At 35.3% G+C, this 14,278-nt stretch overlaps 1 protein-coding gene across 2 annotated transcripts in view; it reads left to right on the top strand.

The window, feature by feature from the left end:
- Positions 1 to 13,649, top strand: part of STXBP3 (syntaxin binding protein 3) — a 55,976-nt gene extending 42,327 nt beyond the window's left edge. Inside the window, exons 14-19 of one of the 2 annotated variants that reach the window (XR_008295118.1) lie at positions 2,439 to 2,577; positions 2,868 to 2,974; positions 3,518 to 3,610; positions 5,372 to 5,444; positions 5,998 to 6,083; positions 9,669 to 9,692. Coding sequence is in view for 1 of the 2 variants with exons in the window: in XM_027058450.2 (XP_026914251.1) it covers positions 2,439 to 2,577; positions 2,868 to 2,974; positions 3,518 to 3,610; positions 5,998 to 6,083; positions 9,669 to 9,817; positions 10,601 to 10,695 (669 nt within the window). In the remaining variant the exon portion in view is untranslated. Of the gene's footprint in view, positions 1 to 2,438; positions 2,578 to 2,867; positions 2,975 to 3,517; positions 3,611 to 5,371; positions 5,445 to 5,997; positions 6,084 to 9,668; positions 9,818 to 10,600 lie in introns of those variants that run through there. The other variant, XM_027058450.2, reaches the window with a different exon arrangement.
- The last annotated feature ends 629 nt before the right edge of the window (positions 13,650 to 14,278 follow it).

Here is a 14,278-nt window from a genome sequence, read left to right on the forward strand (position 1 = left end):
CTAATCTGTGATTATGCGTTTTTGGTTAAATGGAATAATTTAAGTATTTAGAACATTGTTTCAGAGTAGCACTGTTGGCAGGCCTTTCTCAGTAGGTACAACATTTAATGCAGCATCCTGCAGAGTACTGCATTGGCACATTTAACTTGTTTTAGAGGCCCCTCTTTAATGCCAAACTATTTAGTGCAAAGAGAAATAGAATGCAAACCATATGTGATTTTAATTTTTTTAATGTTTATTTGAGAGAGAGAGAGAGTGGCAGTGAGACAGGGAGAGAGGGAATCCCAAGCAGACTCTGCATCATCAGCACAGTGCCTGATGTAGGGCTCAAACCCACAAACCGTGAGATCATGACCTGAGCCAAAACCAAGAGTCAGATGCTTAACCAACTGAGCCATCCAGATACCCCATGTAATTTTAAATATTATAGTACAGTTGACTCTTGAACAAGGATCAGGGGCGCTGACCGCCCACACAGTAAAAAAATCCATGTATAACTTTTGATTCCCCCAAAACTTAACTACTAATAACATCTGTTGGCCAGAAGCCTTTCTGATACCATAAGCAATTGATTAATACACATTTTATATGTTATACATATTATATACTGTATTCTTATGATATTGTAAGCTAGAGAAAATGAAATGTTTCTAAGAAAATCATAAGAGAAAATACATTTAAAGTACTGTGCTGGGGTACTTGGGTGGCTCAGTTGAGCGTCCAACTCTTGATTTCGGCTCAGGTTGTGGTCTCTCTACCCCTCCCCCACTCATGTGCCTGCACATTCACACATACATTCTCCCTCTAAATTGATTAAGTAATTAATTAAAATGAAATAAAACAAAAGTGCTGTGCTAAACAGGTGCAGCCACTCTGGAAAACAGTATGGAGGTTCCTCAAAAAGTTAAAAATAGGACTACCCCATGATCTAGCAATTGCACTACTAGGTATTTACCCACAATATACAAAAATACTGATTCGAAGGGCCACATGCACCCCAGTATTTATAGCATGTTCAACAATAGCCAAATTATGGAAAGAGCCCAAGTGTCCATCGACTGAGGAATGGATAAAGAAGTGGTGTGTGTGTGTGTGTGTGTGTGTGTATACGCACACACACAGGAATATTACCCAGCCATAAAAAAAAGAATGAAATCTTGCCATTTGCAACAATGTGGATGGAGCAAGGGACTATTAAGCTAAACAAAATAAGTCCAAGAAAGACAAATACCATATGATTTCATTCATATGTGGAATTTAAGAAACAAAGCAAATGAACATTGATGGGGAAGGGAAATAGAGAGAGGCAAACCAAGAAACTTAGAGAACAAACTCATAGTTAACTGGAGGGGAGGGGAGTGGGTGGATGGGCTAGATGGGTCATGGATATTAAGGAGGGCACTTGTTATGATGAACACTGGGTATTGTATTTAAGTGATGATGAATCACATAATTCTACACCTGAAACTAATACTACACTGTATGTTAAATAACTGGAATTTAAATAAAAACTAAAAAAAATAAAATAAAAATAAAGTCCTGTGCTATATTTATTGAAAAAATCCAGGGTGCCTGAGTGGCTCAGTCAGTTAAACATCTAACTCTTGATTTTGGCTCAGGTCATGATCTTAGGGTTTGTGGGTTCAAACCCACAAACTGTGTCAGGCTCTGTGCTTTGTCAGCACAGAACCTGCTTGGAATTCTCTCTCTCCCTCCCTCTCTGTTCTTCCCCCACTCATGCTTGCTCACTGTCTCTGTCTCTCTCTCTAAATATAAATAAACTTAAAAAAAAAAAAAAGGAAAAGGAAAAGTCCATGTATAAGTGGACCCACACACTTCAAACCTGTGTTGTTCAAGGGTCAGCTGTAATCATGTTAAAACATAAAAAGAAACACGTATAGTTAATTTTAGTAATATACTTGACCTAACATAATAAATTCAAAATGTTATTTCAACATGTAATCAATATAAAATTATTAGTGAAATATTTTACATTCCTTTTTAAAAACTGAGTCTTCAGAATCTGGTGTTTTCACTTGTAAGCACATCTTAATTTAGTCTAGCCACATTTCAAATGCTCATTGACCACATGTGGCTCAAGGCTACCATATTAGCATAGGTTTAGATTAATGAGTTTCTTTGAATTATTTTTTGACTTTTTATATTTTAGACAGTCAATAGTTTACAAGTGATGCCTGCTTTTTTGTGAAGTATCATCAGTGTTACATTAAAATTTGACATAATTTAAGGTATTTTTTAAAAGATTTTATTTTTAAGTAATCTTTACATCCAACATGGGACTTGAACTTACAACCTCGAGATCAAGTGTCTCACACTCTACTGACTGAGCCAGCCAGGCACCCTTGGGTTTAAGATGTTTTTAATTAAAAAAATGAATTTGGATTATAGGCCGCTGACTATATTTAATTTTCATTAAGGACCTGGCACTTGGAACTGATGCAGAAGGACAGAAAGTGAAAGATTCTATGCGAGTACTTCTTCCAGTTCTACTCAACAAAAATCATGATAATTACGATAAAATAAGAGCGATTCTACTTTACATCTTCAGTATTAATGGTAATTGAGACTTTATTTCACGAATATATTGAAATACTCAGCTCTAAAATCACTTTATAATTAAGTACTTCACTATTCATCATAAGAAGGTCTTAGAAAATTCAAAGATAGTAGCTGAAGTTGGTTAAGATAAACATAAAGAAAAATAGGAAATTGGGAGAATACCAAAGGGGGTATGTAATTAAACATTTGTTTTTATTTAAAAAGCTTTATTAATGGGTACTACCTGAAACCTAGAGATGATTGTGGTAGCAATTATGTGACTGTTTACTCATATATTTTTATCTAAGGAACTACAGAAGAAAATTTGGACAGGTTGATCCAGAATGTAAAGATAGAAAATGAGAGTGACATGATCCGTAACTGGAGTTACCTTGGTGTTCCCATTGTCCCCCCGGTAAGAAATCTTACATTTGGTATATATTCATATACATGCATGTGTGTGTTTACATTAAATATGTTTCCTCATATGGGAAATCCATGTGGATAGTCTTAATTTCACTCGATAGATTTGGTAAGTAGAAAAATTTTAATTTTATTTTCTGTATATGAGTAATTTGTACAAGTACATTTTCTAGTGAATTTGTATCTTTTGTTTTCTGTTGTAATTTGCTCTTATACTTTTCTGTATGATTCATTTATAGCAAATTTTGAAAGAATTCTGTTTAGACTCCCAGTCTTTACCATCAAGTTTTATAGCACTTTTGAGTAAATATAATTTCTGATACTATTACATATTTTATCATGAGAGCACAAAATACTGTGAAATTCTGTGACCACTCCTATTCAGATTTTTTTTGAGTAAGCATTTCCACTCTTAGTTCTAAGTCAAATACACATAGTATTTGCTGTAAATTATGTATGTTTTTAAGAAAATGTAATAAGTGAATATTACTAAATAAAATTACTGATTTTTAATTTTTTCCTCTATTTGTATTAGTCTCAACAAGGCAAACCATTAAGAAAGGATAGGTCTACAGAAGAAACTTTTCAACTCTCCCGATGGACACCTTTTATCAAAGATATTTTGGAGGTATAATTCATTAAATTTTACTTATACGCTAAGCGCCTTTCTGTAGAGTATTCTTTACTCTTTGTATATTTGTCAGTCTGAGCATATCTATGGGTCAGGAATTTTCTGCACTACTGGGAGAGTTCACAAAAGAAGGCTGTATCTGGGGTCAGGGGAAGAAAGGAAACTTGAAGATTCTTTCTGTGAAGATATCAAACAAATTTACACACTAATGGCCTCAAGATAAAAATAAGTACACATAACTGCCTTATGAAAAAAACTATTGTTTTAATAACTCTATGTAGCATAAATATAAATAATTTATTTGAATGAAAGTTCAACAAAATAACATTTGTATGTTACCACTGTTAGAAAGTGTTAGACTCCAGGGGTACCTAGCTGGCTCAGTCAGTTAAGCCCAACTTCAGCTCAGGTCATGATCTCACTGCTCATGAGTTCAAGCGCCACGTCGGGCTCTGTGCTGACAGCTCAGAGCCTGGAGCCTGCTTCGGATTCCGTGTTTCCCTCTCTCTCTGCCCCTCTCGTGCTCACACTCTGTCTCTTTCTCTCAAAAATAAACATTAAAAAAAAGTTACACTCTAGTATTCTTGGAAATGTATTTGTGATATTAAACTGTAAATTGTAAATTGTAGTTTGCTGTTATATCCAACAGATGGTTTATGCCTTTAATACTGTTTCCTTTTAGAAATTAATATTCATTTATAGGAAATTAGAAAATGAACTAATAAAAATTATATTATGAACAATAAAATCATGGCATTGATTCTTCAGTTATAATCATATAGTTCTATTTATTCCAATTTTCCTTTGACTTAAACCCCAATTTCTATTTTGCTTTGAGAACTAAATGTTTATAATTTATTACTATGATTTTCCTGTTTTGCTTGGCTAATTTTATGTCATTCATACATGTTTAACATAGATGAAAAGTTTAAAGAATTTAGACTTTGTTATATAGCATACGATTTTTTTCCCTATCCATAACAAGGATGTAGAATTAAGTAGTCTTTCTTGGCTAGTACTTTAAAAAAATATATTTCTTAATGTTTGAGAGCAAGAGAGCATGAGCAGGGGAGGGACAGAGAAAGAGAATCCTAAGCAGGCTCGGCGCTGCCAGCAGAGAGCCTGACAAAGGGCTTGATTTCTTGAACCTTGAGTTCATGACCTGAGCCAAAATCAAGAGTCGGACACTTAACTGACTGAGCCACCCAGGTGGCCCTTGGCTAGTACTTTTAAAATGAGAATTGACTATCCTGAACCCTGTAACAAGGATTTGCATGTTAATTTAAAAATGGTCTATTTTTGGCTCAGTGACATTCTAAGGCCTTCAAGATTTCTCCTGAAACTTGGTTTCTTTGCTTCTTACAATCTTTTTATGTTTGTATTTATTTATTTAGTTACTTTACTTACTTAGTTACATGCAAGCTAGGCTTCTTACAATCTTAATGAAATATTCTTGGACTACTCAGTACCTTGTGCTCATTCCTTGTGCCCACCTACTGATACCTATTATACTACCATGCTGTAAAGCAGTGGTCTCCAAACTGTTTTAATCATGTACACTTAACCATAAAAATTATGAACATGAGTTAGCATATGAACTATTTGTGAAGTATGCATTACTGTACTGATAAAGCATAATGTATGTATATAGTATACCCATACATATAAGTATATCATAAAATGTAACCCTTAAAAAAATTTTTTTAAACATAAAGGAAAACTTCTCTCATCCCCTTGGATTGTCTTGATTACCCCTAGGTCAGGAGCGCACATTTTATTTTAGAGCCATTGCAATGAAGGGCAAAACCTGGACTCTCCAGTAGCCTAAGAGGTATGTTAGGACTAGGATGGTATTTAGAAACCTGTAGTGCTCTAGAGATAAAGGTTTTGATAAAGTCTCTGTAATCCTTACACCAGTAGACCCTCCAAATGAAACTTAGACATTCAGTAAATGTTAATTTAATAAGTAAATAAAGGATTGCATTAATTTTTGAAGCAAGTAAGGTTTGTAAGTTTCAGAGAGAAGGTTAACCTTATTTTATTAAATATTTATATATCTTGAGGTTCCTTAATTGTTAACACAAATTTTGAGTTTTATGTAAAACATACAAATAAAAAATCCTGGAGGGGGCACCTGGGTGGCTTAGTCGGTTGAGTGTCCCACTTCGGCCCAGGTCATGATCTCATGGTTCATGGGTTCAAGCCCCGTGTTGGGCTCTGTGCTGATAGCTCAGAGCCTGGAGCCTGCTTTGGATTCTGTGTCTCCCTCTCTCTCTGTCCCTCCCTGGCTCGTGTTCTGTCTCTGTGTCTCTCAAAAATAAATATTAAGAAAAAAATCCTGGAATTTACATTTTTTTGATGGTGTTAATTTTTTTCTTCCCTAGGATGCCATCGATAATAGATTAGATTCAAAAGAATGGCCATATTGTTCCCAGTGTCCAGCAGTATGGAATGGCTCAGGGGCTGTAAGGTAAAAGCTATAGAAGTATGATATTATAGACTAATAATTGAAAGTACTCTTACATTGAGAAGTACTCTTATTTTGAGAATTCTTCTGGAAGAATAGTGACTTAAAAGACAGTTTTTCTTTAACCATGACCTGTTTTAAGTGAGTCTAGGTAAGCAATATGAAAACATACCATACTGTAGAACAAATGAATGTCATGATCTTATGTAATGCAGGGGTCTCAACTCCCAGACCCTACTTTGCACAATACCTAAGGCTTTGTCTCCTTTGTTCATTAAACTGGTAAACATCTTTGTTTGCCAAGATTAAGCTAACATTCATTCTACAAGGCAGACCAAGCCTCAACTCAGTTTACCAGCCTAGTTTTTAGCTTCCTTTTTACTGCTGGCCTTTGGGAGATTTCTCTTACTTGTTTACTTTCAGCTGTGCTTTTAAAAAGAGTTTCACTCTTATTTTCACGAAAGCTTCTAGATGCTTTCTAGAGTGAGATTTTTAGGATCTAGGGATTTTAATTACTATTTGTTTAATCTATCAGAATGTAAAACACTAGCACAGCATCTTATACATATATGTGAAACAAATTAAATATAATCCCTCAAAACTGCTATTCAGAAGTTTAAAAATTGTTAGAACCACATAATTGTTTTGAGCAGCATGATCCCATTTTTCTTCCTTTTTTTTTTTTTTTTCCTTCCTTACTCTAATTCTCTTACTTTGGAAACAGTTTTTAAACCAAAATTGCACTTTTAGTATCTGCTTGATGTATCTTATATGGGAATCATGAGTGTATCTTAATTCCTGTTTCATCTTTCAAAACCAGTTACTGATTCTTACTTTTTTTTCTGTTGTTGACGCCTTCGTCATTCCTTAAGATGTCAGATGGAAATGATGTAGACAAGAACATTATTAAAAGTTTACTATGGGATCCTACATTGCAGGATCTTAGAGGTCCTCTAGAACATGGTCTCCAAAGTGGGTGACAAGATGATTTGAGGGTATTTATTTTTACAAAAGAGGGAGAAATTAAAGCTTTATTAATATGCACCAATACACATATAATTTAAAAAAAATTTTTTTTAATGTTTATTTATTTCTGAGAGAGAGACAGAGCATGAGTCGGGGAGAGCCAGAGAGAGTGGGAGACACAGAATTAGAAGCAGGCTCCAGGCTCTGAGCTGTCAGCACAGAGCCTGATGCAGGGCCTCAAACCCACAAACCATGAGATCATGACCTGAGGCGAAGTCGGACACTTAACCAACTGAGCCACCCAGGCACCCCTAGGTGTACAAAAATTTTATTTTGAAATATTTACGTTTGAAGTAAAAGCTCAAAATTTTTACTAGTGAAGTGTGGGAACATGATTCCTGTGAATAGCAGTGCTATCCAGTAGAACTTTCTTGCAGTAATGGAAATGTCATATATCTGTCCTCTATAGTATGATAGTCACTAGCCACATATGGCTGTTGAGCACATGATATGTGGCTAGTATGACTGAATTTTTTATTTTATTTAATTTTAATTACATTTAAGTAGCTTTGGGGCACCTGGGTGGTTCAGTCGGTTGAGCGTCTGACTCTTGGTTTTGGCTCAGGTCATGATCTCATGGTTCATGGGTTCGAGCCCTGAATCAGGCTCTGTGCTGATAGTGCAGAGCCTGCTTGGTATTCTCTCTCTTTGCCCCTGTCCCACTCACGCTCGCTCACTCTCTTTCTCCCTCTCTCTCCCTCTCTCAAAATAAATAAATAAACTTAAAAAAAAATTTAATAGCCTCATGGAGCTAGTGGTTCCTGTATTGACAGTGCAGATCTAGAGCAATCTGGGGGAGGAAGTGACATATAAATAATAGCTATTATTTATTGAGTGTTTCCTTGGTACCAGATTGCATACTTTGTGTATCCTGTACATTTTTTCATTTAATCCGGAAACAACCCTTGAAGTTTAGAAAGAAGTTCCGTAACTTGCTGAAAAGTGCAACTGAATTAGAAAGCAACAGAATCAGAGTTGTAACCCAGGTCTAACTCCTTTTATCTTTTTTTTTTTTTTAAACAACTTTATTGAGGTGTAATTGACTTAGAAACACTGTATATATTCAAGATCTACAGTTTGGTATTTTGATACATGTACATTGTAAATGATCACCACAAGCTAATTAATGTGTCTATTACCTTTACAAAGTTATCATTTTCTTTCACATGCGTGTGGGGGGATGGGGGGGTGAGAAGGCTTAATTTAATAATTTAAGATCTAACCTTTTAGCAAATTTCAATATACAATATAATTTTTGTTAACTATAGTCACTAGGCAGTACATTAGGTCTCCAGAATTAATTCATCTTGCATAACTGAAACTTTGTGTCCTTTGATCAACACTGCCTCATTTCCCTTTCCCGCCCCCAACTCCTGGCAGCCAGTAATCTATTCTCTGCTTCTGTGAATTTGTTTCATATTCCACAGAGAAATGAGATCATGCAGTGTTTGTCTTTGAGTCCAATGTAATTTCACTTAGCATAATGCCCTGCAGGTTCATCCGTGTTGCCATTAGCAGAATTTCCTTTTTTTTTTTTTGTTTTTGTTTTAAGGCTGAATAATATTCCACTGGATATATACACTACATTTTCTTTATCCATTTCTCTACCAGCAGACATTTAAGTGTTTTCTGTATCGTCGCTATTGTGAATAATGCTGCAGGTAACACAAAAGTACAGATATATCTTCAATATCTCCTGCCATCATACTTCAGTGAGTTCCAGCATAGAATGTCCCAGTACCACATCAACTGCAAATCCATACCTGTGCCTCCCTCCCTATACCTATAAATACAGCTGACACTCTCATTTATTTCATATGAAGAAATAATATACCTGAGAAGTCTATGACTTTGTGAAGTTAAAAAAAATGGGGAAAGTGGCACTGAAGCAAGAGGGTTTTAAAGACTCCAGAAAGTCATAGACTTTTCAGGTATATAGAGTTTTATTTTATTTTTTATTTTATATTTTATTTTTTATGAGAGCCCTCAGAGACCACTCTTTTTAAAAAAAAAAAAATTAATGTTTTTTTTTTTATCTATTTTTTGAAAGAGACAGAGACAGAGAGAGAGAGAGAGAGAGAGTACAAGCAGGGGAGGGGCAGAGAGAGATGGAGAGACAGAATCTGAAGCAGGCTCCAAGCTCTGAGCTGTCAGCACAGAGCCCATTGCAGGGCTTGAATGCACAAACTGCAAGATCATGACCTGAGCTGAAGTCAGGTGCTTAACCGACTGAGCCATCCAGGCATCCCCCCACTTTTTTTTTTAAGTTTATTTATTTTGAGAGAGAGAGTGAGCAGGGGAGGGGTAGAGAGAGGGAGAGAGAATTCCAAGAGTTGCACCATCTTCCAACTGAGCCAGCCAGGCACCCCTGATCAAAATTAAACTTGAAGTGGGGCTGTCCTATCTAATTCTTGATCCTCCAGTCATACCATAGTTAAGTCATTTCCATAAAATCAGTGTAGTTGGTGCCAAATTTGAGTTTGCTTGAATTAGCCTTTTTAAGAAATCTACAAGCACTATGGTTTTGGAAATGTTTTTAACATGTTTGTGTTTATTTTTTAGTGCTCGCCAGAAGCCCAGAGCTAATTATTTAGAGGACAGGAAAAATGGCTCAAAACTGATTGTTTTTGTAATTGGAGGAATTACATACTCTGAAATGCGTTGTGCTTATGAAGTTTCTCAGGCACATAAATCCTGTGAAGTTATTATTGGTAAGTCTTTTTTTTCCACTTTTCAATTTTATTTTAAACAAACTCTAAATGCAAGAATATATATGTAAAACTTTATGTTGTATTTTATATGTAAGACTAATTGTTCAGTGCCAAAAGGTATTAATCATAGTGTGTTTTATGTGATGTACTAGTTTTTCCTGGTTGACCTTTTTGATAATTTGATTTTTAAATACTCTGATTTTGAAGGAATAAGCTTCAAGATACTATATGATTTAAAAATTAAGTATCTTTTAAAATATTATGTTCTGCTCTTATGAAATAAATTTTGAAACATAAATACATTTTTATTACAGAAATATTTTGAATGTTTTTGTGGATGTGACATTGGCAAGTCTTGTGTGGAATTTAGTTTTAAGAATTTTATCAAAGCCACTGATATATAACCTCTCCTCGTCTATGGAATGCAACATTTGTACACCAGGTCTAAATCTAGAGCACTGCTTAATGATCCTGTGGTTGAACAGTGACTATCGTGTTCTGCCACAGGGATAGAATAACTTCCAGTTTTGCTGTTCAGCATATCAATGTATAGCACAAAGAAGACAGAGCCCTAGGAGTGAATTATTAAGCCTACTGTTCAATGAAGAGGAAGGACGTGAAATATTGTGGTATAGGCAGATTTCGGGAACGTGTCCTATAGAAATTTTGCTAAATTGCTCCAAGCTATGGCACTTTGCAAATTTGAGGGACAGGGCAATATAATTAACCAAGAAGAATCTATTTAAGTGCTGGCCTCTGAAAATTTATCTTTTCTCCTACCAGGTTCTACGCATATTTTAACACCCAGAAAGCTTTTGGATGATATAAAGATGCTGAATAAACCCAAGGATAAAGTCTCCTTAATTAAGGATGAATAGGGATTTTTTTTTTTTTTTGGAGATTCTTATTAATATGTTCAACTAAAATAGATCAAGACAAGGTTGCTACCATGTAATTTAACACTGTAAATATTTTATGGAATAATGATTTTTCAAACATACTTCTTAAGGGACTTTATGATTACATATCTTTGGATTTGCCATGTTTAATAATTTAAATAGTGTTGTTGCTTTGTAGATGATGAGAAGAAATGTTAAAATGCTTTCTAAAAGGAAATTTTTCACCTTTGGAACTGAATATATTAGAATTGTGGGTAATTTTTCACAACTACCTATGTACATATTAATTACTTACCATATGCTTATCTGTCTTATACTGAAATATAGTTTTTTGGGAAAGAATTATTTTAAGTGAAAAGGTAGTAAAAGTAAAAACTTTAAGTGTGTGTATGATAGAATGATTTTCTATAAGTGCAGGTTTTTTTCCATTTGAAATTCATAATTTCTTTTATGTATAAAATAGTATTGTCATTAATAGAAATAATTTCACAGTGTATACTGTCTTCCCAGATACTTCTAAAGAACACAATTTTATGTAATTTCAGAGTCATGTATGTTTAAATTAGAAAGCCAAAATTAATTGTGAATATTCTAAGAGAAAATAAATGTATAGTTACAAAAATTATCTTTTTGGGGGCAGGGGAGGAGAGGGAAGTTGGGAACTTAAAAATTCTAAATCAGAATTTTACAAAAAAAAAAAAAGAATGCACCATAATCTTCCCATCAAGATAGCCTGGGTTGATATTCTATAAAAACAATGTAATATTTGTATAGGTTGGATAATATAAGGATGTGTTTGCACAGGTATTACACAAAAGGAATGTCTTCATTTCAAATACCTCTTTTAGCCTGTCCTCCTAGTGTTGTCACATTAGGGACCATAATTTTATATATTACTCATCTTTAGAGTTTTGCTTATATATAATGCTGCATTATTTGGGTACATAACCTTTGCAAACACTCAAATTTTTATAATATAAATTTCTAGCAATGGCATAGCTGGTCAAAGTATTTGTGCGTTTAAAATCTAGCTGACCCTGGGGCACCTGGGTGGCTCAGTCGGTTAGGCAGCCGACTTCGGCTCAGGTCATGATCTCGCGGTTCGTGAGTTTGAGCCCCGCTTTGGGCTCTGTGCTGACAGCTTAGAGCCTGGAGCCTATTTCAGATTCTGTGTCTCCCTCTCTCTGACCCTCCCCCATTCATGCTCTGTCTCTCTCTGTCTCATAAATAAATAAAACGTTAAAAAAAATAAAAATAAATAAATAAATAAAATCTAGCTGACCCTTGAACAACATGGGTTTATGGACACTGACCCCCACCCTCCCCAACCGCACAATTGAAAATCTGCATTTACTCCTCAAAAACTTAACTACTAATAGCATACTGTTGACCAGAAGCCTTAGCAATAACGTAAACGGTCAACACACATTTTGTGTTATATGTATTATATACTGTATTCTTACAATAAAGTAAATGAGAGGAAAAATGTTAAGAAAATCATGAGAAACAGGGAGCCTGAGTGGCTCAAGTTGGTTAAGTGTCCAACTCTTGATTTTGGCTTAGGGTTCAAGCCCTGCATTGGGCTCTGTGCTGACAGCACACAGAGCCTGCTTGGCATTCTATTCTCTCTCCCTCTTTCTCTGCCCCTCCCCTGCCTCTGCGTTCTCTCCCTTTCTCTGAATGAATGAATGAATGAATGAACGAATGAATGAATGAAAATCATGAGAAAATAACTTACAATACTGTACTGTATTTATCTAAAAAAATCTATGTTGTTCAAGGGTCAACTGTGCTGATAGGTATGACCGTTATGTAGTAAATCCATCACTTTTCCTTTATGGCTTTGGTATTATATGTTGTACTTAGAAATACTTCTTACGCTCAATATTATAAAGTCATTCACTCTTTCTTCTGGAACATTTCAATAAGTTCATTTTATTTTTACAGATAATTCATCCATCTGGAATTGACTTTAGTGTGAGAATATATGCTAGGTACGGTCTCTTAGCACTTGACATTATGTCCCATGCCTCCCCATCTCATACCAAAGGGGATGAAAGGCCAAAAATGAAGTTTTGTAGACTCCAAGGTAAGTAGGGTTTGTTCTGAACAGGTTAGGTTCTGCCAGAGATTTGCATTTGGTCAAGATTTGGAAGGTAGAGACCATCTACCACGGCTGTGCTAGTGGATAAGCAAGCTCCTGCCACCTGAAGTTTGTAGCAACCAGACTCCATGTTTTAGTGTCTGTCACCTGCTGCATGGGCATGAGGCAATGCTGGTGGCAGTAGCAGCACTGAATTTATATTCTCTGGATCACAGAAGGTGATATAACCTTGAGTCTAAAAGCATGTTGGCCGGGGCATCTGGGTGGCTCAGTCAGTTAAGTGTCCGACCCTTGATTTCAGCTCAGGTCATGATCTCACAGTTTGTGAAGTTGGGCTCTGTGCTGACAGCTCAGAACCTGCTTGAAATTCTCTCTCTCTCTCTCTCTCTCTCTCTCAAAATAAAAATTAAAAAAAAATTTTAAATTAAAACATGTTGGCCCCCACTTTCTGCCCCTGCAGCTTTTTCTCTTGATTTTTAAGTACCTATATTCAGTCCCATTCTTTGAAATACCTAGCAGAGTTTCTGTTCCTACAGTGAACCCTGACTGATATATTATTTAATAGAGATCCAGCTTTCTTCTTAAATACCCAGATATTGTACAGATTTTATTGGGCAATTTCTCCTTCCCCAACTAGTCTGAAATACTACCTTTATCATAGACTTTATTTGCATTTTGGTCTGTTTCTGAATTCTGTTTTATTGACCATTAGTTTGTATTTTTCCCTATTTTAATTCATGCTGTGTTTTAATGTGTGATAGATATAATCTCTACCTAAATCACTGTTACTTTTCAGAAATTTTCTGGCTATTACATTTTTCTAAATGAACTTTAGTATCATTTTGTTAATACCACAAGTTATTTTGGTATTTTTATTAGGATTGCAATAAATTTGTAGGTTAATTTAGGAAAAATTGACACCCCTATAATATTGAAATTTGAAATTTAGGAATATATAATGTCTTTCTATTTACCTAAGTCTTTATAACCTTCAGAACCTTTATTTTCCTCATATAGGTACTGTATATTTCCATAATATCTTTCTTTTGTGATTCCATGTGAATTGGATCTTTTATGTTATTTTCAAACATTTTTTTTTTAATTTTTTTTTTCAACGTTTATTTATTTTTGGGACAGAGAGAGACAGAGCATGAACGGGGGAGGGGCAGAGAGAGAGGGAGACACAGAATCGGAAACAGGCTCCAGGCTCTGAGCCATCAGCCCAGAGCCTGACGCGGGGCTCGAACTCTCGGACCGCGAGATCGTGACCTGGCTGAAGTCGGACGCTTAACCGACTGCGCCACCCAGGCGCCCCTCAAACATTTTTTATATAGGAAAGCTATTGTTTTTATATATTTCATAACTTGCTGTTTTACTAAGTAACAATATGCAAGTGCTTACTTAGAGCATTATATGTGCCAAGCAGTGTTTCGAAGTGCTTATATTACCTCATTTAAT

Source organism: Acinonyx jubatus, chromosome C1 (genome assembly GCF_027475565.1).
Source record: "Acinonyx jubatus isolate Ajub_Pintada_27869175 chromosome C1, VMU_Ajub_asm_v1.0, whole genome shotgun sequence".
Classification (NCBI taxonomy): domain Eukaryota; kingdom Metazoa; phylum Chordata; class Mammalia; order Carnivora; family Felidae; genus Acinonyx; species Acinonyx jubatus.